Genomic DNA, 23763 nt, shown 5'->3' with positions numbered 1-23763 from the left:
AGTGCACTCCCGGGCCCTACACCCAGGTATCCCGTGGACCCCAAGCCTCTCCCTGGACACTCCACAGACCTCACTGGCCACTAACGATGAGCACTTAATTTCCCTCGCACCTGCTCATATTTACATAGTTCATATATATACACCCATATATGCATCCATGTGGATGGGTACACACACGTTTGCATGTATGATGTGTGTATGTATAAACAAGTCTATCACACATACACACACACGGGAAATATCAGAAGGACACACTCCAAATATTAAAACTGCTTGTCTCCACGTGGTGGGATTATGGGCGGCTTTTTCTCCATTGCTCTTTCTCTATTTTTCAAAGGTATTCGATAAACACACTACCTTCATGATCAGAAGCTGAGGATGATCGCTGTTTTTTTAAATAAGCAACTGAAAGAAAACGGGCCACCCTGGAGGCTGGCAATCCACAGTGTTTTCCAGACCTTCAGAGTGAACTTTCTGAAGCAATTTAGCACCAAGACGGGCAGAAAGTGAGCCTCGTGCTCTGGGACTCATTAAAACCGCCTTAACAGCCCACACAGGGACCCTGAAAGTGAGGAAACCGTGCTCTTCATCTTTCCTGCCGGCTTATTAATGATGATTGCTCGTTCAACCCATCCCGCGGCTGCAGGAAAAACAGCTTTTGGGGGGGCCGGAGGGCGGTGTTGAGATGCCGAAGGGAAAACCCCTTGGGCCACAAGCAAGCAAGCTTTGGGAATAAATAAATTTGAACGCATTCGGGGCAATTAAAACTTTGAAATACCATGAGGAGAGTTACCTGGGGCTGCAATTAGGCAGCTTGCACCTGTGAATGCTGAGGCTGTTTTTGTTTTTCTCCGTTTGCCTGAGGACGGGAGCTGCTGGTGCTGGCAGGTGTTTCTTTTCTTTTCTTTTTTTTTTTTTTTAAGATTTTTATTTATTTATTTGACAGAGAGAGAGACAGCGAGAGAGGGAACACAAGCAGGGGGAGTGGAAGAGGGAGAAGCAGGCCTCCTGCCGAGCAGGGAGCCCGATGCGGGGATCGATGCGGGGATCGATCCCAGGACCCTGGAATCATGACCTGAGTCGAAGGCAGGGGCTTAACAACTGAGCCACCCAGGCGCCCCTGGCAGGCCTTTCTTATTCTCGTGGCCTCCCGGAGGGCAAAGCGATCCTGCGGCCAAGTCAGCTTCCCTTCCCTGACCCCCGCCCCAGGTTCCCAGCTGGATCTTGACCACACTCAGGCTCAACATTTAGATACACGTTTGTGTATTTTTTCACTAAATAGTCACTGAAAGCTTTTAAACTAAAATAAACAAAAAAGTATCTCTACTGCTTCCAAAGGTAGCAGTTTGAAAAAGGCGGAGAAAGCTCAGATCTCCCTGCTCATCCCCCACTGCCATTCCCTCCTCACCATAACCCGTTTGCAGCGGGTGTAGGTCTTTTACGTGCACGCGTAGATCTGCACACCTGTGTTACACCCCTGCACACAACTGTCGAATATGAAATGTGGGACACACCAGGTCTACAGTGAGGGAAACTGCATTTTCTTTTTTTTTTAGTTATCAGTTTGTTGGGGACATTTTACCAGAGCCCTAGGTAAAGCTCTATCTTGTTCCTTCTCAGTGACTAAACACCTTCCACCCTATGGATGTGCCATGGCGCTCTCCATTCACCCCTTCAGCAGATATTTATGGAGCATATAACATATACCCAGTCCTATGCTAGCACCTGGGGATGTTGTCGTGAATAAAGAGTAAAAGACATATTCCAGTGGGATTACTTAGTGGAATTTATTAAGTAGATTCTTTAAAAAAAATTTTTTTATTTGTTAACTTGACAGAGCGATCACAAGTAGGGAAAGCAGCAGGTAGAGGGACAGGGAAAAGCAGGCTCCCCGCCGAGCAGAGAACCCCACGCGGGGCTCGATGCGGGGCTCAATCCCAGGACCCTGGGATCATGACCTGAGCCGAAGGCAGATGCTTAACGACCGAACCACCCAGGCGCCCCTATTTAGTAGATTCTAAAGTTCATGGAAATGCATTTCTTGAAACAGGGATATACCAGGGCTGAATCTCAACCTCAAAATTCTCGAAAGAAACCACACCAAAAAGAGTACATGCTGGCTGAATGATTCCATTTGTTTAAGATTCTCAAAGATGTAAACTAACCTGCAGGACGCAAAGCAGACTAGGGGCCAGCTGGGCCGGAGGGAGGGAGAGAACTTAGAGGCTCAGGTGGTGACTTTTGTGGAGGATGGAAATTGTTATCCTGGGTGTGATATGGCTTCACAGGTCTATGCAGACATCAAAATGCATTAAATCATAAACTGATAATATGTGCAGTTTATTGTACCTCAATTATACCTAAATAAAATTGTTAAATATATATATATATGTATGTATATGGGGAGGGAGAGGGAATCTTAAGCAGGCTCCTCACTCAGCTGATCTCACAACCCTGAGATCATGACCTGAGCCAAAATCGAGCTGGTTGCTTAATTGACTTAGCCACCCACTCCCCCCACCAATACATATTTTTAAAGATTTTGTTGATTCATTTATTTGAGAGAGAGAGAGAGTGAGAGCACGAGCAGGGGAGGAGCAGAGGGAGAGGGACAAGCAGACTCCATGCTGAGCACGGAGCCTTATGTGGGGCTTGATCCCACAATCCCGAGATCATAACCTGAGCCGAAATCAAGAGTCAGATGCTTAACCAACAGAGGCACCCAGGCACCCGGCCCCAAAAATATATTTTTTAAAAGTCAGTTTTTGGGATGCCTGGGTGGCTCAGTTGGTTAAGCGTCTGCCTTCGGCTCAGGTCATGATCTCGGGGTCCTGGGGTCGAGCCCCACATCGGGCTCCCTGCTAGGCGGGGAGTCTGCTTCTCCCTCTGCCCCTCTATTCCCCCCTCCCTGCTCTCTGCTCTCTCTTGGTATGGAAAAGAATTGCCATACGTCCAGCAATTCTACTTCATGTATATACCTTAAAGAATTGTAGTCAGGGACTCAAAAAGATATTTGAGCACCCATATTTATAACAGCATTATTCACAGTGGCCAGAAAGTAGAAGCAACCCAAGTGACCATCAGTGGACAAAGGAATAAACAAAATGTGGGTTATCCATACAATGGAATATGATTCATTCACATGGCCCAACATGAATGAACCCTGAGGACGTTATGCTCAGTGATGTAAGCCAAACTGTGAAGTTGATGTTTAATGGTACAGAATTTCAGGTTTGCAAGACGAGAACAATTCTGGAAGATGGTTGAGTAACGATGCGAATGTACTTAAGACAGTACTAAACTGGCCACATGGTTAAGATGGAAAATTTTATGTTGTGTGTGTTTTACCACAATAAAAATTTTTGAAAAAAATATATGTTTATTTGAACCAATTCTGTTTTATTTTTCTGTTATAGTTTTTTTTTTGTTTTGGTTTGGTTTTGGTTTTTGTGGAATAATTGACATGGAAGTAGAAGATGAGCCGGGAACATTCCTGTCTCTCAGTGTTGTATCCCTGCTATTTTGGCCAAAATAAGTAGCTCAAAATCTTTTCCTCTTTGGCATTCCACCTGTTTTTCCGAACACTTGATTCAATGATCAAGATAAATATTTTTCATTTTTATTTTTTATTGTCTTTCTGTCTTCTCTGAGCCTTTAAAAAATTCTTTCGAGGGGTGCCTAGGTGGCTCAGTCAATTAAGCGGTTAACCATCTGCCTTCAGCTCAGGTCATGATCCTGAGGTCCTGGGATCCAGCCTGGGGGGCCGGGGGGTGGGGGGGCGGGTGCGGCCTCCCTGCTCATGGGGAGCCTGCTTCTCCCTCTTCCTCTGCCCTGCCCCCACCACTCCTGCTCTCTCTCTCAAATAAATAAATAAAATCTTAAAAAAAAAATTCTGACATTAGGAGAAATAAGGCAATAGCTTAGCAATTTATCCTAGAATGTGTTACAATTAGAAGTATGTAAAATGACGATAATCTCGGTCTCATAAAACTGCATAAATAAATAAAACAGGTTATAATCTAATCAGAAGATCATTATTAGTGGGACTCCTGGGTGGCTCAGTCGGTTAAGCCGCTGCCTTTGGCTCAGGTCATGATCCCAGAATCCTGGGATCGAGTCCCACATCGGCTCCTTGCTCAGTGGGGAGCCTGCTTCTCCCCCTGCTTGTGTTCTGTCTCTCTCTCTGACACATAAATAAAATCTTAAAAAAAAAAAAAGATCATTATTAGTAATCACAATTTTATCTCTGTGTAATACGTCGGGGTTAATAAAAACAATTTGTATAACAAAGTATTTCGTGATGAGATTTTTTTCTTCAAATTTTTATTCAAATTCCAGCTAGTGCACATACAGTGTAATATTGGTTTCAGGAGTAGAATTTAGCGATTCATCACTTCCCTCCAACACCCAGGGCTCATCACAACCAGCGCCATCCTTAATGCCCATCCCCCATGCAGCCCATCCCCCACCCACCTCCCTCCACCAACATGATGACATTGAATATACAATCCTCCTAAGGGAAAACAACTGCAAACCACGTGAACTATACCCTACGAAGGGTCAGATTTGGTCCCACACTAACAGCAGAAAGATCTATTTTTTTTTAAGAGATACTGGTTGGTTGGTAATTAGAAAAGCATTTCCCTGTGAAGCCCTGGTGATTTTAACTGTTGGGAGAAGAGCCAGCCCGCTTCACCTGTTAGACGGTCTTTGCTGCCATCTACTGGGCATTGTCATAATAAGTATACAAATTGGCCCCCAAAGTCAACAATTACAATTTTACATTTTAAAACGTTCGCAGTAAGAACCACCAAGATGTGCTTGGACACAGTCACCCTGCTCTGTGAAAATCCTGAGCCAACCAGCAAAGGGACGCTGCAGCCCTGATTCTTAGTCACTCCTCAGACCTTGGACCCCCTCAAGGAAGGTTTTTTTCCTTTAAGGTCAACGACACAAGAAAATCTCTCATCAGGAGATCTCACTTTGCTAACCTCCCAACATTTAAAAATGTCTGCTTTGGTCCTTAGTGTCCTAACCCCCAACCCCAGCCAGTTTGTGTCTTGCCAACACACGGACGGGTGGAGGCAAACCTACCGTGTCCACTGGTGGACATAGATCGCCACTGAGAAGTCCTTCTGGAATCTTCCTGTTGGTTCCAGGACTTACTTGGTGCCCAGGATTCTCTTGTGAGTTCTATGATCCCAGGGACGTGAAAGCGCCATGCTGCCATTCCTATTTGAGATCTTGCAAACTTTCGGAGGGAGCTACGCTCTTGGGACAACATTTCTCTCCCAATCTCTTTTTTGCCCCCTTGACTCTCTTCCGTCCTGCTGATTTCTCATCTCGTATCCCCTCTTCACTATCCAGAAGGACCCTCTTTTATTGGGAGCACGGGGAAGTCTGGTAGTGCCCATGGCATTTCCAAGCAGTGTTGTGTATATTTCCTATTATCTAAAGCTATTGTCTAAGCTTGTCATGGTTTGAAATGTCAGCAGGACTTGAGAAGATGTTTTATTTCCACTCTGATACATGTTTCCCCTGAGGCAATGAGCACCTGCTTGACGGAGGATGGGAAGGAGGGGGGAAAGGATTCAGATTTCCATTTATACATCAATGTCTGAAAATTCCATCCCCCTATATTATGTACAATGTGATCCTGTTTTTGTAAAAGAAAACGAGAGAGAGAGAGAATGATGAGTAGAGAAATGGATATAATAACAAACAGGCAGCAACACCAAGAGCCACTAAGAGGATGGCAACATTGTGACATATTCGTATGCCATGAACAGAACATAAGGCAGTAATAAAAAATGGGTAAGCTACTGTCATACTTAAAAACGTGCATGTATTTTAGCAACAAATTTGAATGAGAAAAAGGGATTCTAAGAAGACTAGCATCGGTATGTTATTCTTCTGTTTAAAAAAAAAAAAGCAAAACTAAACAATATATTCTTAGGCATGCACATGTCTTTAATAAGATTATTTTTTCAAGTAATGATGAGCTAGGATTTGTGATGGTGGTTTCCCCCAGGTGAAGAAGCTGAGAGACGGGTTCTCAGGGGAGCACCTACGTAGATGTGTGTTTTTGTCAATATTTCTTGGAGACAATAGGGGGTTCTTTTTTTTTTTTTTTTTGATACCTTTTTTCTTTTTTTTCCAAAGTAAATCAACAAATAAGTATTAATTAAGGAAAAACATAACTGGACCAATTTATAATAGTTTCAATACAGCTCTGTGACTTGCATATAAAATTAAATTATTTAAAAGGAAAGAAATAGGGCACATTAACAGCTAATATCTCTGGATATTGGAAGTATGCTTTTAAAAAAATCGCAGTGAGACTTAGAGGATTGGAGATGGACTACCGACTGACCAGACCCAAATCGCTGTCGAGTCTGATGAGAGCTCTTTTAGTGGTGGGCTGAGAGGAGCACAGGCTGGAGGAAGTAAAAACATGTGTGTCCACGCACTTGTGCTCTCCGTTCTCCTGTCCCCCTCTAGATGCCGAAATACATTGGCTTTGTGCATTTTTTTTTTTTAAGATTTTATTTATTTATTTGAGAGAGAGAATGAGATAGAGAGAGAGCATGAGACGGGGGAGGGCCAGAGGGAGAAGCAGACTCCCTGCCGAGCAGGGAGCCCGATGCGGGACTCGATCCTGAGACTCCAGGATCATGACCTGAGCCGAAGGCAGTCGCCCAACCAACTGAGCCACCCAGGCGCCCGGCTTTGTGCATTTTTAAATAGACTGGAAGAAGGATGCAGGAGATCTGCCTGTACGATTTTTGCATTTTCTTGTGAATCTATAGTTATTTCAGAAACAAAGCAAAACTCTACCCAGGTGATTTCCAGTCTAAGGACCAGGGATGCAGGGCAACTGTTAGAAAATCTTAGGATGTATTAGGATCCCCCTTTAAATGGAGTGCAGGACTCCACCCCCGGGCTTCTGATTCAGTAGGTTTGGGCCTGATTGTTATTTAATTTCTTTTTTTAAATTTTATTTTATTATGTTATATTAGCCACCATATAGTACATCGTTAGTTTTTGATGGGGTGATCCACGATCCATTGTTTTCGTATAACACCCAGTGCTCCATGCAGAACGTGCTGTGCCCTCCTCAATACCCATGGGTGTTATTTAATTCCTAACAAGGATCACGGTTGTGTGGATGCTGCGGGTGGAGGTCCACACCCAGAGGGTAGGAATGGTTGATCATACTTGCCCCACTCACCCTCTTCCTAAATCCTAACCGTATCCTGGAGGCATGGAGATATCCGCGGGGGCAGGGGAAGCGGTGTTCATCCTCTTGTGTCAGCCACGCATTAGGATCTCCCGATGCCCCCGATGCCCCGGCCACCCCCCAGACCAGCCAGATCCTCATCTCTGGATGTGGTCCCCACGGGCCGGTGGCTTTTTAACTCTCCAGGTGCCTCCAACATGCAGCCAGATTGGAAAATGGGGCTGCAAAGAAACTTCTGGTGAAGTTAATTGATGAGTTAATTCGGGTGAAGTTAACTGATTGAGATAAACGAGCAGGTTGTATCATGAAAACATTTTCTAGATCTGGTGAAGGAAGTCAGACTTAATCACCAAGATGGAGAACCACCTCCCACTCAGCCGCAAGACTGCTCAGAGCCTGGTCTGGATGAGAAGCGAGTCCACACGTGCCACCGGGACCCTGCCCCAGGGAAGGACCTTAAACCTTCCTCCTTAAACAGGACTTTTGTAAAGGGGCTGCCCCTGTGGGAAGGGACAGACTCAGAGCTCTGAAGGTTACTGGACCCAACCTACGAACTACACCCACTTTTCTCAAGATTTCCCAAGACCAAAAGCATCCCTATCACTGGGAATTTCTTTCTTTCTTTTTTTTTTTTTAAGATTTTATTTATTTGACAGAGAGAGACACAGTGAGAGAGGGAACACAAGCAGGGGGAGTGGGAGAGGGAGAAGCAGGCTTCCCGCGGAGCAGGGAGCCCGATGCGGGGCTCGATCCCAGGACCCTGGGACCATGACCCGAACCAAAGGCAGACGCTTAACGACTGAGCCACCCAGGCGCCCCTCACTGGGAATTTCTTAAAAGTGCAGATTCTCAGGACATCAAAAACAAGGAAGATCTGAGAGACTCACTACCAAGGGGAATCTAAGGAAGCATCAGGAAATGCAGCGTGGGATCCTGATGGGAGGTTGGGACCTGATATTACAGGAAAAGCAAGGAAATCAGTCAAGTATGGGCCTTTATCTGAAAGTACTACATCAGATGTGCCATCCTAATGCACAAGGTTAATAGAGGAAATGGTGTGGGACATAGGGCAATCGTATGGACTTGAGAAAAATTACACGTTACCAAATTTAGCAAAATACTCAGGGTGCAGGTGACAAAGAGATTTGAACAGGCCGAGCACAAAGGATTTTTAGGGCAGAGAAACTACTCTGCATGAGACCATAACGGTGGGTGCACGTCATGCGTCTGTCTAAACCCAGGGAAGGTACAACACTGAGTGACCCCTGAACTCTGGGCTTTGGGGGACAATAACATCAGCGTAGGCTCATAATTTGTAGCAAACGTACCACTCTGGGGGGGGATACTGATGGTTAAGGGAGGATGTGTTTGAGTGGGGACGGGGGGTCTCTGGGAAATCTCTGTACTTTGTGCTCAGTTTTGTTGTGAAACTAAACCTGTTCTAAAAAATGTCTTTAAAAAAAGTTGGGGGCGCCTGGGTGGTTCAGTTGGTTAAGCATCTGCCTTCGGCTCAGGTCATGATCCCAGGGTCCTGGGATCGAGTCACCCATCGGGCTCTCTGCTCAGCGGGAAGCCTGCTTTTCCCTCTGCATGCTGCTCCCCCTGCTTGTGCTTTCTCTCTCTGATAAATTAAAAAAAAAAAAGTTGCTCAGTGATTATTTGATAAATGATTCAGAATGTGTTTATGCTTACAACGTGTTCATCTGAAATTCAAATATCACGGGGTATCTCCTATTTAATCTGGCCGCCTTACTTGGATCATCCTATTTTACAAGGAAATAAAGGACAACAGGATAACAATCCGCAGCCACAATTTTATAAGGAAATAATGAAAACAAGACTTGCCTTTATTGCAACAGTAGCAACATGAACCAAAAAGCTTACAAGGAAACAACGGGACATAATTAAACAGAAAATGAGGGCGCCTGGGTGGCTCAGTCGTTGGGCGTCTGCCTTCGGTTCAGGTCATGATCCCGGGGTCCCGGGATCGAGTCTCACATCGGGCTCCCTGCTCAGCGGGAAGCCTGCTTCTCCCTCTCCCACTCCCCCTGCTTGTGTTCCTGCTCTCGCTCTCTCTCTCTGTCAAATGGATAAAATCTTTAAAAAAAAAAAAAAAAAAACAGAAAATGAAAACCAACAGGGAAGATGTCATCATTCCAAAATCCTCATAATTAACGTTTACGGAACATCTGTTGTGTTCCATAAACCTTGTAAGTGCTCAAGACGTCCCATGTCATTTTTACAAAAATCGGTGACAGGTCACCATTAACTTCCTTCTTGGGGCTGATGGGACTTGGACCTGATCATGGACTCGTCAGGAAGTCACTTTGCATGTGTTTTTTGGTGGCGTTTAAAAGTTCCCAGCTGCCGAAAGGCGCAGTTACACTCGTGACATGTGTAGGGTTTTAATCCCGAGTGGGTGCGTCGGTGGACGTTGAGGTTCCCTTTGTGGCTAAAAGTTTTCCCGCAGTCTTCACACGGGTAAGGCTTCTCCTTTGTGTGGATCCTCCAGTGACTCCGCAGGGTGGAGTCGTGGGTGAATGTCTTGTGGCAGAGGTCACAGGAGTATGGCTTCTCGCCTGTGTGGATCCGCTGGTGGACCCGGAGGTCTGAAGGCTGCATGAAACCCCCAGAACAGGTATGGCATTTGAAAGGCCTCTCTCCCGTGTGTGTCCTCCAGTGAATGTAAAACTGGGACTTATAACGAAATCCTTTCTTACATATGCTGCATAGGGCTGGTGTCTGTCCCGTGGTTTTTTTCCCAACAGGATGGACCGAATGGGACACAGGTTGAGCTGAGAATTCTCCTTTGGCCAAATGTGGGGTCCCCTCTTGGGGCACTTCTTTGGAAATGGAGATGTTGTCCAGTTTTCTTCCTTTGGGATTTCTTGGACTCTTCTGAGAATCTCTTCTGTTCCCACTCCGAGTGGAAATTTGTCTCTCTGAAACGTGGGTGGGAGGTGTGTCGGCATCCACATTCATAATACCGGTTCCTTCTTGGAGATCCTTCCCACCGTCTGCCCTCGTAGAATCTGTTGAACGACGGTTAACACACAACACTTAATAAAGAGCATTTTCAATGATACCAACCTCGTTTGAACTGAACACTGCTGTGGGCTGAGAACTTCCCATCAACCAACAAACCTGGGATGGGGTTGTACGTAGGACACTGTGGGCAGTCAGTGATAGAGAAGACTTGACATTTCAGAGCTCCCCCCCCCAGCATAGGAAGAAGTCACTAACTCCTCTGAATTTCCAGTTTCCATGCTCACCAGGACCCTGCATAAGCTGAGGCTCTTGGGATGTCTGTATTGTTGTCTCCTCCAGATCTTCCATCAGATTCTTCTTCAAGTTCTCCTTGGGTCTCAGACCCTTCCGTACACCTTTCCCAGGAATGGTCTCTGGCAGGAGAACGTTCTGTCCCTGGCAATGGGCAACCAAGTGTAGTTACCAACATGTCTAACTTCGGGTGTGGGAAGCTCTTGTCTCCTCTTTCCCCATCCTGCCCACCTCCCCAATCTGAGACACCAACTTTCTCAATAATACAGTGTGTGGATGTGTCCAGGCTTCCTCTGGGCCACTCATCACTCCCTGTCGATAACCAGTACCCGCCACGCCTTTAAATCATGTCCACACATCGCAGCCTTTACGCTTAATTCTCTGAGCACTCCACCTCAGGTCATCCGGCTTCCCCTGCCTTACTCGGGAAGCAAGGTGGCTCTAGGTCCAGGTGTCCCTACTCAGCACTACTGATATTTTGGTTGGATGATTCCCTGTTGTGAGGCCGTCCTGTGCATTGTGGGACGATCGATTATAGCAGCATCCCTGGTTTCTACCCACTAATGTCAATCCCATCCTCCAACCCCACCTCCATTCTGACAACGGAAAAAGGTCTCCGGACATTTGCAAATGTCTTCCAGAGGCAAAACAACTCCAGGTGAGAACCACTCCCTTAACGTAAGGTATTGACTATAGTCATTTCCAAAACGTGTCCTTTGTCCGATTGTCATTTCATGGGATGCCTGAGGAAATCAGCTATGGAAAAATCAGCCTTCGGTTCCTTACCCCGTGGCAAACTAACCTAGCACCATTTCATTGAGACTATTTCTTTCTTCCTACCCTTAACCCTAAAAGAGCTTCAATGGCAGACGGGCAAAGGCTGAGGAGTCTTCATTCTCCAGAGGCTCAGAGATGTCTATGGGCTTGATGCAATCATGGGCATTCCTAGGGTCAATGGGTCCAGTTCTGTGCTCTGCCACTATCCCAATTATTCCCCAGCTACCCCCACCGCTTCTTCCCGTCCCTTCTGCCACCACTCCCTAGAGATCGGGGAGGGTGTCACACTCACCTGCGCTGTTGACGGTTCATTGACTCCTGGCAGATTCTGCAGCTCTCTGCTGACCTTCTGGCTGTCCTCTGGACGTGTCTCGCTCACAGAGGATTGGGGCTTCTTGGACAAGTCCATCACGAGGTCCATGTCACTGCCCTCAGCTTCAGCCATCTGAACATCTGAACTTTGCACAAGAAATTCCTGTCCTTGTAAGGTGACTATGGTCTGGGGGGCGGAAGAATCAACCAAGATCAGACTCACTGAGAACCGGAACGTAGCTCTGACTATATGAAGCTACCATACACTCACATTGTTGGAGTTACTTGTTTAAAAAGGCAACCTCCCAAGGTGTGACAACCAAAACTGTCTCCAAACAGTGTCAAATGCACCCTAGGGGGTGAAGGTGGACTTACCCCATCCCCTTGTGTTGGACAACCACTGGCCTAGCCACAATATCTAATCAACTTCAACACCACCCCGTTTGCCCCCCACCGCCTCAGCTAATACTCAGCCCTCAAACCATCATCCTAAAGCATGCCTTGTCCACTCCTGACCTCGAGCACATGAGGTGTGTTGTGGTGAGAACTCCCAACACTGTGCCCAAGTGAGATTTCACACGCTTGGCTTCCATCTCATTCAGCCGGTCTTAAGAATTCCTTTATCTATCATCCCAGATTAACATCTTAGAGTTGCCATGGCTATTTTCCCACAATGTTGTCGGAGCTCCTAATTCCCATTCTCGGCTCACCCCTGGAGAATTTCATCGCCTACCGGAGTGATCAGGGAAGGGAGGATTGCCATGTTGGACCCAGTTCCCTCCTGCCCACTTACAAAATTACCCATAGAGGAGCCCGTCTCCCCATGACTGGTGCTATACACCAAGTCCCATCCCCTCCTAGATCCTTCAGACCCTTGCTTTTTCTACAAAGCATACAGGCGCCCTCCAGCCACCACGATGGAAAATGTTCCAACGTAAGGTCTTACCTGGTCTGGGGAGTCTTACCTGCGAGCCATTTTGACCGCTCTCGGAGGGACATTGGGCAAGCTCCAGAGATTTCGTTTTGTTTTTGACTTTCTCAACCGGGGGAGGTTGCCATCGACATCAAGGATGCCGCTAGACACTACGATGCCCAGGGAAGCCCCCGAGGATGATCCATCCCAGTATCACTAGTGGATCCGAGACCCCCATCGAGTTGAAAGCCTACTATCCCACCCTCCTCCTTTCCTCAGCATCATCCCAGGACTCTAGTTACCATGACAACGTGGCGCCCCTCTCTGTAAATTGTAGCCACTTTACTCAGGTAGGACCACTTTTAAGAGGGTCTCTGGAGATGTCAAGAATTGTAAATGTAATGGACTGGACCGGTTACAGGCTCCTTTCTCCTGGAGCCTCTGGAATGTCCCTTATACAACTGTCTTCCACGAGAGGTCGCGTAGGGTGAATGATGGCAAAGTGCATAGACTCCTGAAACCCACCAGAGGCTAGTAACCTCCCATCTCCTCCCTGTCGTGACAGCCAGAAATGTCTCTCGACATTGCCGAGGGTCTCCCGAGGGGCACACTGTCTCCCACACTGACCCAGAAGAAAGCCCCCATGTCCTTTCTAGTCCAAGGGCACCGTGCAGCCCCCACACCAGTTCCCCCTTCCCTGTTCCCGTCAGGAGGGCCCTGCTCACCCATTTCTTGGGGCTCCGGTTGCTTCTCAGCAGGTCCCGCAAGTCTTTGCAGCTCTGCACACCACTTTCCTTGACTAAGACCTGAAGCTCCTGAGGCATGGAGATCATGAACTGCTCCATCACCAGCGTGTCCAGGATCTGCTCCTTGGTGTGAAGGTCCGGCCTTAGCCACAGGTAGCAGAGCTCACAGAGCCTCCCCAGGTCGTCGAGGGGGTCCGACTTCTCGGAGCTCGTAAACGCCCTGAAGCTCAGGTGCCAAGTCTCACAGTTGCCGTCTTGCCTCCCAGTGAGGGCTCCTGGCGATGGTACAGACTGCGGCAGCTCTGACCTGGGGCTGCCTTGGGGTTTCTCCTGACCCCCTGAAAATGTCTGGTCTGTAGCCATATTGACCGGAGAATTTTCCAGTATGACTCTGCAAACTCTCTAGAAGCCGGTGCCTAATTAAGACCTACCTAAAGGGATTTACTCTGGTTTTCCTCAGCAACGGACCCGCTGTTTGTTCAGAAGTCTGGGGGGAAAAAAGAATGAACCACATTAGTTTAACTTCTTACCCACCCCCTTCACCCCAACACTAGACACCGTCCCCAACTGGTCCTGTATTAGATACCGTGGAAAGTAACCCCCACTATTATTTTTCCAATGTCCACCTTTAAGGTATAAAAGGTGATTTCAAAGGTCTGAATGGCCCCCTAGATTCTGAGCTTTAAATGTACAGAGGTGGGCTCAGTTTTCTCATCTGTATGTTGGGACAATATCATTCTTTGCAGAATACAGAAAAATATTTACAACCTGAGAATTTCATGTGGTGTAGTAACACTGGAAATATTAATCTAAGATTGTCCCCCAACACATTTCCTTGTTGATCCCAGGATATTGCTTTGTTCCAGGAAAGGGAGGACTCAAAAGAGTCCTAACAGGATTAACAGATACTTTGTTACTGTGGTAAGATGCACGTAGCACATTTTTAACTCTTTTAAAATGCACAACTTTGCGGCACTACTCACATTTGCAGTGATATGCAACCATTCACCGCTGTCTAGTTCCAGAATTTATTCATCCCCCCAAAGGAAACCCTGTCCCCCTGGAGCAGGCGCTGCCCCCTTCCCCACCCCGACCCCCAGGCAATCCGTTAATCTGCTCTCGGTCTCTATGGGTTAAATACTTAATCTCATCCCAGAAAACGGATTTAAAATCCAATGCTCTTTGAAATTTTCAAAAAGCAAGATTTTGAGAGAGAAGAGCTTTTAGGAGGTTCTCAACCTAGCTTCCAAAGGCAAGAACCACCTTGATAATCTGCAGATATCCATTTTATTCCAAGAACAACAGCTACGTGGGGCGTCTGGGTGGCTCAGTCGGTTGGGCGTCTGCCTTCAGCTTAGGTAATGATTCCAGGGTCCTGGCATTAAGCCCTGCTCAGCGGGGGTCTGCTTATCCCCTCTCCCTCTGCCCCTCCCCCCTGCCTGGCACGTGTGCTCTCTCCCAAATAAAAATCTAAAAAAAAAAAGAACAGCTACAGAAAGAATGCAACCCACACTTTCCTTCTAGTGAGAGGTCAGGGGTCAACCTGAGGAAGGGATGAAGACTGGGGGTACTCAGCAGGCCCCTGAGAGCCACGTGGCACCCAGGTAGGGAAAGGGGCTTTAATCCTGGCTGGGCTAGTAGGTTGATAAAAGGTCCTTATTTAAAGGTTTGGTTTTTACCCTGTGGAGAACAAAAACCCGGGGATGTGTTTTTAAGCAACAGTATGGCAAGTTTAGAAATCTCAGGAGAACCACGTGCCACACGGAATTCAAAGCTAATACATTTGCCTAAAATCCCTAATAGTCGACTTTTGTTGACTAAACACATTCAGCCCAGTGTTGTTTTAATCCCATGTTTTAGCTTCATTTAGCTGCTAGGTAAGTCAGTCAGCTCTTGGGAGACCATAATCCTTCTCCATAACTTGGGGACGATAAAACCTACCTCTTACATTGTCTGAGGATAAAATAAGAGGATGCCGAGCACATGCCCAGCACATCTTTTACCCAATGGTAAAAAATGGAGTGGCCAACATTTAGAGCTGTAATTCTCAACCAAGGGTGATTTGCCCTGCTCCCCTTGGCACCTCGGGACCCTGGGCAACATCTGGAGACATTTTTGGATGTCATAACCTGGGCATGGGGGACGCAGATGGGGGGATACCCCTAAATAGCCTACAGTGCACAGGACAGACCCCCAACTCCCCTCCCCACACAAAACAACAAAAAAATCATCTGGCCAAAAATATCATCTGAAGTTGAGAAACCCTGGTTCAAAGTATAAATCGCACATACCACGAATCAAATCATACCATAATGATTCAAAGTTAATAATGGGGTATAGGAAGATCCTTTGCTTTCGCAAGACCTTGGAGCTAATGCATAGTGAATACAGACCCAAATCCTCCTGGTACCAACCTCCGTCCGTCCATCCCAGGTCCCAAGCACCCTCAGACGTCCCCACCCATAACTTACCTCGTTCGCGTCTTCAGGTCTTCCTGCCTCCAGCCTCCTCGCATCGGAGACTTGCTCTCCAACAGCCTTGAGCTGAAATATACAGCTCTGTTTATATACAGCTAGAGAAAACCCAGACTTCCTGTTACCTCATCAGCCCAAAGATTAGTTTAAGGCCATGGAATGAACCACTGAAGATTGCTGCGTGGATTACAATTCCCACTGAAACTCCATCAAGAGAGAGAAAAAAAAAAAAGGAATTTATTAAATAAGTTTACTTGGAAACAGTATTGGTTTTCCTGGTCTACTGAATTATTTATCATATGCCCGAAGCATTCAAAGGAGTCAGGGAACGTAGAGCTGCAAGTTTTAAGCACTTTGGGTCAAGATTTTATTTAAAATGAGCTGACAAGGCAAAGCGTGAGAGGTAGGTATTTAGAAAACTAGAGGTTGCATGTGAGTAGAGAAAAGTACAACATCATACCCATTTTGCAGGCTGAGCTTTTCCTAAATGCCAAAGGCAGCGCTAATTCATCAAGTCAAGAACGTGTGAAGAGATGGGAGGCTGGTATCAAACCAGTGATTTAATCTAGTTCAGGGTGTGCCTGGGTGGTTCAGTCCGTGGGTCATGTGACTCCTGATCTCAGGGTTGTGAGTTCGAGCCCTGTACTGGGTATAGAGATTACTTACAAATAAAAAATAAAACCTTCGAAAAACATAATCTAGCTCAAGCAAAGCTCTAACATATTAATTCCAAGGTATTGAAAAATGAAAAGTAATTATTGATACATAAAGAATATTTGTGATTTTTTAAAACTTACTTTTACTATTTTTCAGTATCTTGGGATTAATACCTTAAAGCTTTGCTCAAACTAGTTTAAATCACTGATTTGATATGTCAACTTACCCTTTTACAAAAACAATGGAAAGCAGACGAAAGCACGTAGACACGGCTCTGTATTCCTTTTCTCCCTGGGTGGGGAAGGTGGTTTTGAGATACGTGAGGCTTCTCTGTGGACCTTCTTGTCCCCCTGAATTAGATCTCATAAATTCTGAAAAGCTATAATGGTGGGTCTGCATGTTACCGCATGAATTTTAATCAGGGATTGGGCGTGACTGGGTTACAATTTTGGAAGCTCTCCGTGTCCATCAAATCATAACAAGTCCATTCAGATAGTGAACTTTTTTGTGTTAACATTTCAGATGAATTGGAAGGCTCTTAGCTTTGGATGATTCTGGGGGCCCAAGAGAGTCTCTAAACCCTGCAAACCTCAGACTCCTTGGGAGCAGAATGGTGGCTTTCTGGCCACATAAACTCTGCCCTTTCATCCTGAGTCCAGTACATGGGGGACCGCCACCAAATCGGATTCAGAATCTGACCACTCATCCCCTCACTGCTGCCTCTTCTAATCTCTCTGAGACCTGGACCTTTGCTGCCGCTTCCAGAATGGTCCCCTCTGCCCTCCTGCCCCCGAGGGCCACGTTCCCCATGGCCCCAGATTCTGTGATGAGAACCCAGCCATACATTTCACTGCCCTCCTTCAGAACGCACCCATGGTTTGCAGAGCACTTGGAGGAGAAGCCTTGTCCTTTCTCTGCACCCAGAGGCCTTCAGCATCTCACCTGCACGCTCCCCCTTTCTCAGCCCCCTCCTCAGCCCCCTCCTCAGCTGCCTGAGCAAGCCTGGCGTGCTTCTGCTCTGGGACTTTGTCCACGGGGTCTTGCTCTGTGGACTGGAATGCGCTCTGCCCACGGGATGCCAGGAGCACCCCTCGGCTGTGACACCCAGAAATGTCCACACACTGTGCCCAATTGTCCCCTGGACTTGCCCTAGTAGAGAACCTTCATGAACCTGGTTTATTTTATTTTATTTTATTTTCACGTAGGCTCCACGCCCAGCACGGAGCCCAATGCAGGGGCCTAACCTCACAACCCTGAGATCAAGACCTGAGCTGAGATCAGAGAGTCAGACTCCTAACCGACTGAGCCACCCAGGCATCCAGAGCCTGGTTTATTCTTATTCTTATTATTTACCACCATCATACATATTGTGCATTTATTTGCTTATATTTCCTTATTGCTGGTGTTCCCCAGTATTCACTGCAAGCTTCATAAGATCTGGTGCCCTGTTCCATTTACTGAGTCAGCATTGAGGCTGATGCTTGGGACCTAGAACAGCGTTTGCCCAGTAGATGCTCCATATATAAATACTGATAAATAGATTGGATAGATGACAGATAGATATATAGGTAGATACATACATACACACACACAGAGGTGACACATCCAAGGTTCTGGACTATTTCTTAAGATCTTCTAATTTTTTCTGCGACTATAAATGACCTCATATAACTGGTACGGAGGTACTTTTCTTTCGCGCCCCCCATTGAGATGAATATTTGCCTGGATAGAAAATTACAGATTTACATTGTTTTCCTTCAGCTCCTGAAAAGTATTTCCTGCACTGTCATCTGCACCCAGTGTTGCCACCGGAAAGCCGTATAAGCCTTCCTGTGGAAATGATTTGGATTTTTCTTTCTTTTAGGCATTTTTGAAATTCATTCGTTTGTGACCACGTGTAGATTTTTCCTGTTCAGCCTAAAGAACACTATGGGTCTGAGAGCTCTTTCATCTTTAAACGTATGAAATTTATCTTTATGATTTCTTACAAATATTTCCTCCTCTCCCTTCTCATGTTCCCCTCGAGTAGGGCCTGGATTCTTCATGCTTTCTCACTTCTGGAAGAGTCTCCAGTGTTTTGTTCCTCTTCTCTAATTTCTCTTGTTGTGTCTGTTCTGCCATATTTCCCACCCGCGGTGTTCCTTCAGCTATTGCATATTTTTCTTAATTAATATTCATTGCATTTAAAAATTTTTTAAATTCTTACTTCGTGTTGCTGATTTATGTTTCTTATGTTTATTTATATTTCTTGGACAACAGTTGCAATACCCCCGTTTCTGAAAGTAGCTGTAACCCAGCTTTTATATTCTTTGTTGATTTTTTTATAAAGATTTTTATTTATTTACTTGACAGAGAGATAGCGAGAGAGGGAACACAAGTGGGGGGAGGGGCAGAGGGAGAAGCAGGCTTCCCACTGAGCAGGGAACCCGATGCGGGGCTCGATCCCAGGACCCTGAGATCATGACCTGAGCTGAAGGCAGATGCTTAACGACTGAGCCACCCAGGCGCCCATCTTTGTTGATTTTTTTTTAATTAGCTATGTCCTTATTTGGCCCCATGAGTTAGTATCCTTTAGGATAGGATAATTTCGCCCCACGTGAACATTCAACAATGTCTAGAGACGTGTTTGGTTGTCACAACTGGGGAGAGGGTGCTCCTGCCATCTTGACGCAGAGACCAGGATGCTGCTCAACATCCTATCATGCACAGGACGGCCCCACATAAAGAATGATCCCAACCGAAATGTCCAGAGTGCCGAGGTTGAGAAACCCCAGAAGAGGGGTACTGACTCTAGCTGATAAACCTGGCAAAATCCAGTAAGCCAGACACTGACCTGTTCCAGCTCCAATACCCTCAGTGACAGGTTAATTCACAGTTCACGCGCCTTTGGTGTAATCCTACCAAGTAAAACCTCAGATCGGGGCCTCAGTGGAAGGAAGCACTCGATACACCTGAGGTTCTCAGCCAGCGTTCACCAGGAACACGGAGAGCCAACGAGACCACCCATGGCTTTGCCCCACCCTCCGATCATCTGGTCTGATTTTCTCCGTTTAGGGTGGGGCTTCGACAGGATTTTTTTTTTTTTTTTTAAGCACCCAGGAGATAGGGAATATTATTCAGCCTTAAAAGGAAGAGAATCCTACCACACCCCACAACAGGGACGAAGCTTGAGGACATTATGATAAGTGAGACAATCCAGACACGAAAAGACAGATGCTGGGATTGAAGACATCAAGCAGGACTGCGGTGCCAGTGAGCTGGGCCGGGTTCCTGGGGAGTGGTCCTGCAACGCGGGCAGACCTTCAGTTAAGACGCAAAGGGCTCTGTGGATGGTGGTGACAGTTGCACAGTGTGAAGGTCCTTTATGCCACTGAACTGGACGCCGAAACGTGGTTTAGATGGTGAATTTCAGGGGCGGCTGCGTGTCTCAGTCCGTTAAGCATCGGACTCTTGGTTTCGTCTCAGGTCCTGATCTCAGGGTCCTGGGATTGAGCCCCACATCGGGCTCCGCACTCAGCAGGAACCTGCTCCTCCCTCGGGCCCTCCCTCTGCTGGCGCTCTCTCTGTAAAATAAATAAAATAAGTCTTAAAAAAAAAGATGGTAAATTTCATGTTACATGTTTTTGCCACAATTAAAGTTTTTTTTAATTAATTTTTTAAGACTTTATTTTATTTTATTTTTATTTTTTTAAAGATTTTATTTATTTATTTGACAGAGAGAGACACAGCGAGAGAGGGAACACAAGCAGGGGGAGTGGGGGAGGGAGAAGCAGGCCTCCCGCGGAGCAGGGAGCCCGATGCGGGGCTCGATGCGGGGCTCGATCCCAGGACCCTGGGACCATGACCCGAGCCGAAGGCAGACACTTAACGACTGAGCCACCCAGGCGCCCCTTTAAGACTTTATTTTTAAGTAATCTCTATGTCCACTGTGAGGCTCAAACTCACAACCCCGAGGTCAAGAGTCACGTGCTTCACCGACTGAGCCAGCCAGGTGCCCCTTAATTAAATATTTTTAAGACACCAGTTTGGGAAATTTGATTAAGGAGGGACCAGGGCCCTCCCCTTACTCACTTGGGTCCCTCACCTGATCTCTGGGCCCAGGCAACTGTCTCTGCTCATTAGGACTCAGTCATTCGTCAGCAGGACACGTGGAGGGCAATTTGCACCTGTCAGGAAATCCCTCTCCCTTTCCAAAGACCCACTCCCCTCCCCAACCCCCCTGCAGGGGAGATGTGGGGGCAGCTCTAGGGCTCTGGTCCAGCTTCCCCCTCACTCTGCATACAAAGACCAGTCCAGAGAATGGCCCTTGGTGGCCCTAGCCCTCCAGCCTGGGAGGGAGACAGCTGAGCTGTGCTGAGAGATTGGGCAGAGCAGGGTCAGCCCTTTCCTTCCCAAGCCCGCGAGAAGGAGTGAGGAGTAATGTCTAGGGATGGGACTCTGACCCCACAGCCACCCCGGGATAGTGACCTGCATCCTGGACAGTCGGGTACCGATGGCACTCTGAGAAGGAAGCTATCCTGGCTTATGACTGTCGGCAAGTGAAAATTCAGGATGCCCAGTTGAATGTGAATTTCGGATAAGCCATGAACAGCTATTGGCGTTAAGTATGTCCCATGCAACATTTGGGATATACAAGTACATTTGGACTGAAGATGAACAAGGGGGATTTTTGTAGTATGAGTATATTGCGATAAGAGCCCCATTAGGACCAGTCCTCTGGGGGGCTCTAAGCCCCCATCAGTATGGGTAAAATTCTAGCACCTGGACAAGACCCCAACCCTTCCTCCCTCACCTCTGTGCTCTCAGACTTATCATCTGCCCGGAGCCATGAGGGCTCATCTCAATATATCCTTTACCTATGTTTTTGTCCATTTCCAAAAGAAGGCTGGTTGCGCCCCCCCAAGCCATGCCTCAGCCCCCAGGCCCCAGACATAACCTGACTCTGGATATCCCCTATTGCAATACCCCTGTTGCCTCCCAACTCCTGAAATGTCTTCTCCAAGGAGAATTCCCTCACCCTCAGCCTCCTCTGAGTGTCCTTCAGGTATTCACCCTCACTCCCTGGAGGGCTGGGCTCCTACCTCTGGACATTACTGTTATCATAATTCTTGGATATCTCCACGCCCAGTGCCCTCGGCCCCATGACATTCTCTCGACCCTCTGCCACACACTCCATGAAGCCATACCCATGAGTTAGTCACCCCCAGTAACCACAGTGCCTCCGCCATCTTTAACCACACTCCACGTCCTGTTCTCTCCCTCGTCTCTGAACATCATCGGGACCAGCAATCTATCGAATCCGCAGAGCTCTGCCCTTAGACCCCTTCTCTTCTCGAGTACCATCTAAGTACTGACAATGCTCCCAATTATATACCCATTCTGCACCCCTCCTCTGAGCTCCAGATTTGCACATCCAACTCCCATTCCCCCACCCCCAGCTGCATATCCAGTAGGCATCTCAAGCTTACCGTGTCCCAGATCGAGCTCCTGCTCCTCCTCCAAAACCTGTCCTGTGCATGCTTCCCATAACCTTCAAGGGCATCTCCATCCCTCCATTTGCTTAGACCAAAAAATAGGGATTCATCCTTGACTGCTTTCTCAAATCCCACAGCAAGTCCGTTGGGGAGTCCTCTCAGCCCTGCCTTGAAATACATCCAGAACGTGACTGCTTCTTACCACCTTCCAGGATTATAGCATCCCAGGTGGTCTCTGCCCTCCCAAAGCTGGTCAGAGGCTCCTTGCCCTGGTCCCTGTGTGCCCCTGATCTCAAAGCCTTGTCCCTACCCTGCATCTGTCGACTTGTTTTTCTGGTTTCTCCCTTCGTGAGATCCTCCAAGGCAGGGCCTGGGTCTTTTTTTGTCCCTGGGGCTGCCTCTGTCCTCCCATTCTGCTATTTAAAGTTGCTAAGGGCTTAAAACGAGATTTCTGATATTAGACTGCATACAGCCGGAGACCCGGGAAGGTCAGAATCCTGCGCGAGCGATCCCCGCCACATGGTGTTGCTGAGAGAGAGGCAAATCCAAAGGACGATGGCAACTCAGATCGTGCGACTGAATATCCATCCACCTCCATCCATCTCTTCCATTATTTTGTGTTCTTAAGTGGGCAGGTGCCCCCAGCTCAGGACGATGGTTCCCAGCCTCCCTGTGGCTAAGACTAGTCATGCGTAGGTGTGTGAACAAACACCACACGTGCCTTTCAAAGACTTTTCTTTGGAAGAATCGGGTGTGTCCCCTCTGGCCTCCTACCTCACAGAAGTGGTAAGGCAACCCTCTCGGACCCTGAGATGAAGCTTCATGGCCAAAGATGGCAGAGCCATCCTGCCAGCCCCACACTGCCTCCTTCTGGACCGTTCTGTGGGTGCAGAGTAAATGTGCATCTTGTTCGTGCTGCTGCGTGTTGGGGGCTCTTTGTTACAGCAGCGTGGCCTCGAGGAATGTCCCAGAGAATAAGGCCAGAGCCCTGACTACCATGCAGACACTGGGTCAACTGTCCCAGATGAACCTAGCCTCCTACCCACAGTCATCGAGGCACCAGACATGCGACCCCCCCAGATCGGTCCAAAAGCAAAAGGCATTAACAGGGATTAAGGGAGGCATCATGTAATGATAAAAAGATTCCTCCAGAGATCTACAAAGCTTACAAACATATATGATGACAAAACATAGCTTCAAAATATGTAAAACGAACGAACTCGTGAACAGAGAGTAGGTCAGGTATCCAGCTATGGAATTGTAATTAGGCTTGCTCATGAGATAATCCGAGATCCACTGCCTCCAACAGGATATATCACCCCACACCTGACCCTCTCAGCCTTGACTTTGCCACCACCACGAATTCCCACGCTAACACAGAAATCATGCATGATTGGCAAAGAAATGTTTTATTCTCTCCACTCTGCTCTGGAGTACCTCTCCCCGTTTCCAGCTGGAGGACGCTGGGCCGGGGTGGGGGAAGGAGGGAAGGCATGCCTGCTACTTGGCAGAATCTTCTTGAGTCAAGACATCATAGACTCTCGGAGGCAAATGGGATATTCATATCATATTAGTCAATAGCTCGTGTTAGGGCTGGGATGATTCCAAAGAATACAATTACTTCACACGGACTGAAGAAATACTCCCTCATCACCCCGCATCTCCTAAACGGCTCCAGAATTAATTCTTGAGTTTGTTAACAACACTTTATACTTACTCCAAGGATAAATCAGTGAAACCTGAGGCAGCCTGGGGACTTTTATGAAAATTATCCCAATGCTCTAAATTTTCTGCATGACATTTAGGGACTTGACTTCAGGATCTCAGTCTCAGTGGAGGGAGCTAGACAGGGGTTCAGGAGGAGCTGGGGAGATGGATGCAGAGCAGAGGT

The 23763-nt window shown here is 47.2% G+C and overlaps 1 protein-coding gene across 1 annotated transcript; it reads right to left on the bottom strand.

Annotated features, from left to right (window-relative positions):
* Window positions 1-9450: 9450 nt before the first annotated feature.
* LOC117998011 (zinc finger and SCAN domain-containing protein 5B-like) lies at window positions 9451-13630 on the bottom strand. The gene is made up of 4 exons (XM_034986532.1): window positions 13247-13630; window positions 11589-11795; window positions 10513-10663; window positions 9451-10272 (listed from the first exon to the last, which is right to left on the bottom strand). Exons 1-4 carry the CDS (start codon window positions 13628-13630, stop codon window positions 9563-9565), a joined length of 1452 nt encoding a protein of 483 aa, XP_034842423.1. The 3' UTR covers window positions 9451-9562.
* Between the last annotated feature and the right edge of the window lie 10133 nt (window positions 13631-23763).

Source organism: Mirounga leonina, unplaced genomic scaffold (assembly GCF_011800145.1).
Source record: "Mirounga leonina isolate KUSES-001 unplaced genomic scaffold, KU_Mleo_1.0 Mir_376, whole genome shotgun sequence".
Lineage (NCBI taxonomy): Eukaryota > Metazoa > Chordata > Mammalia > Carnivora > Phocidae > Mirounga > Mirounga leonina.
This window is presented reverse-complemented; position numbering and strand designations above follow the sequence as displayed.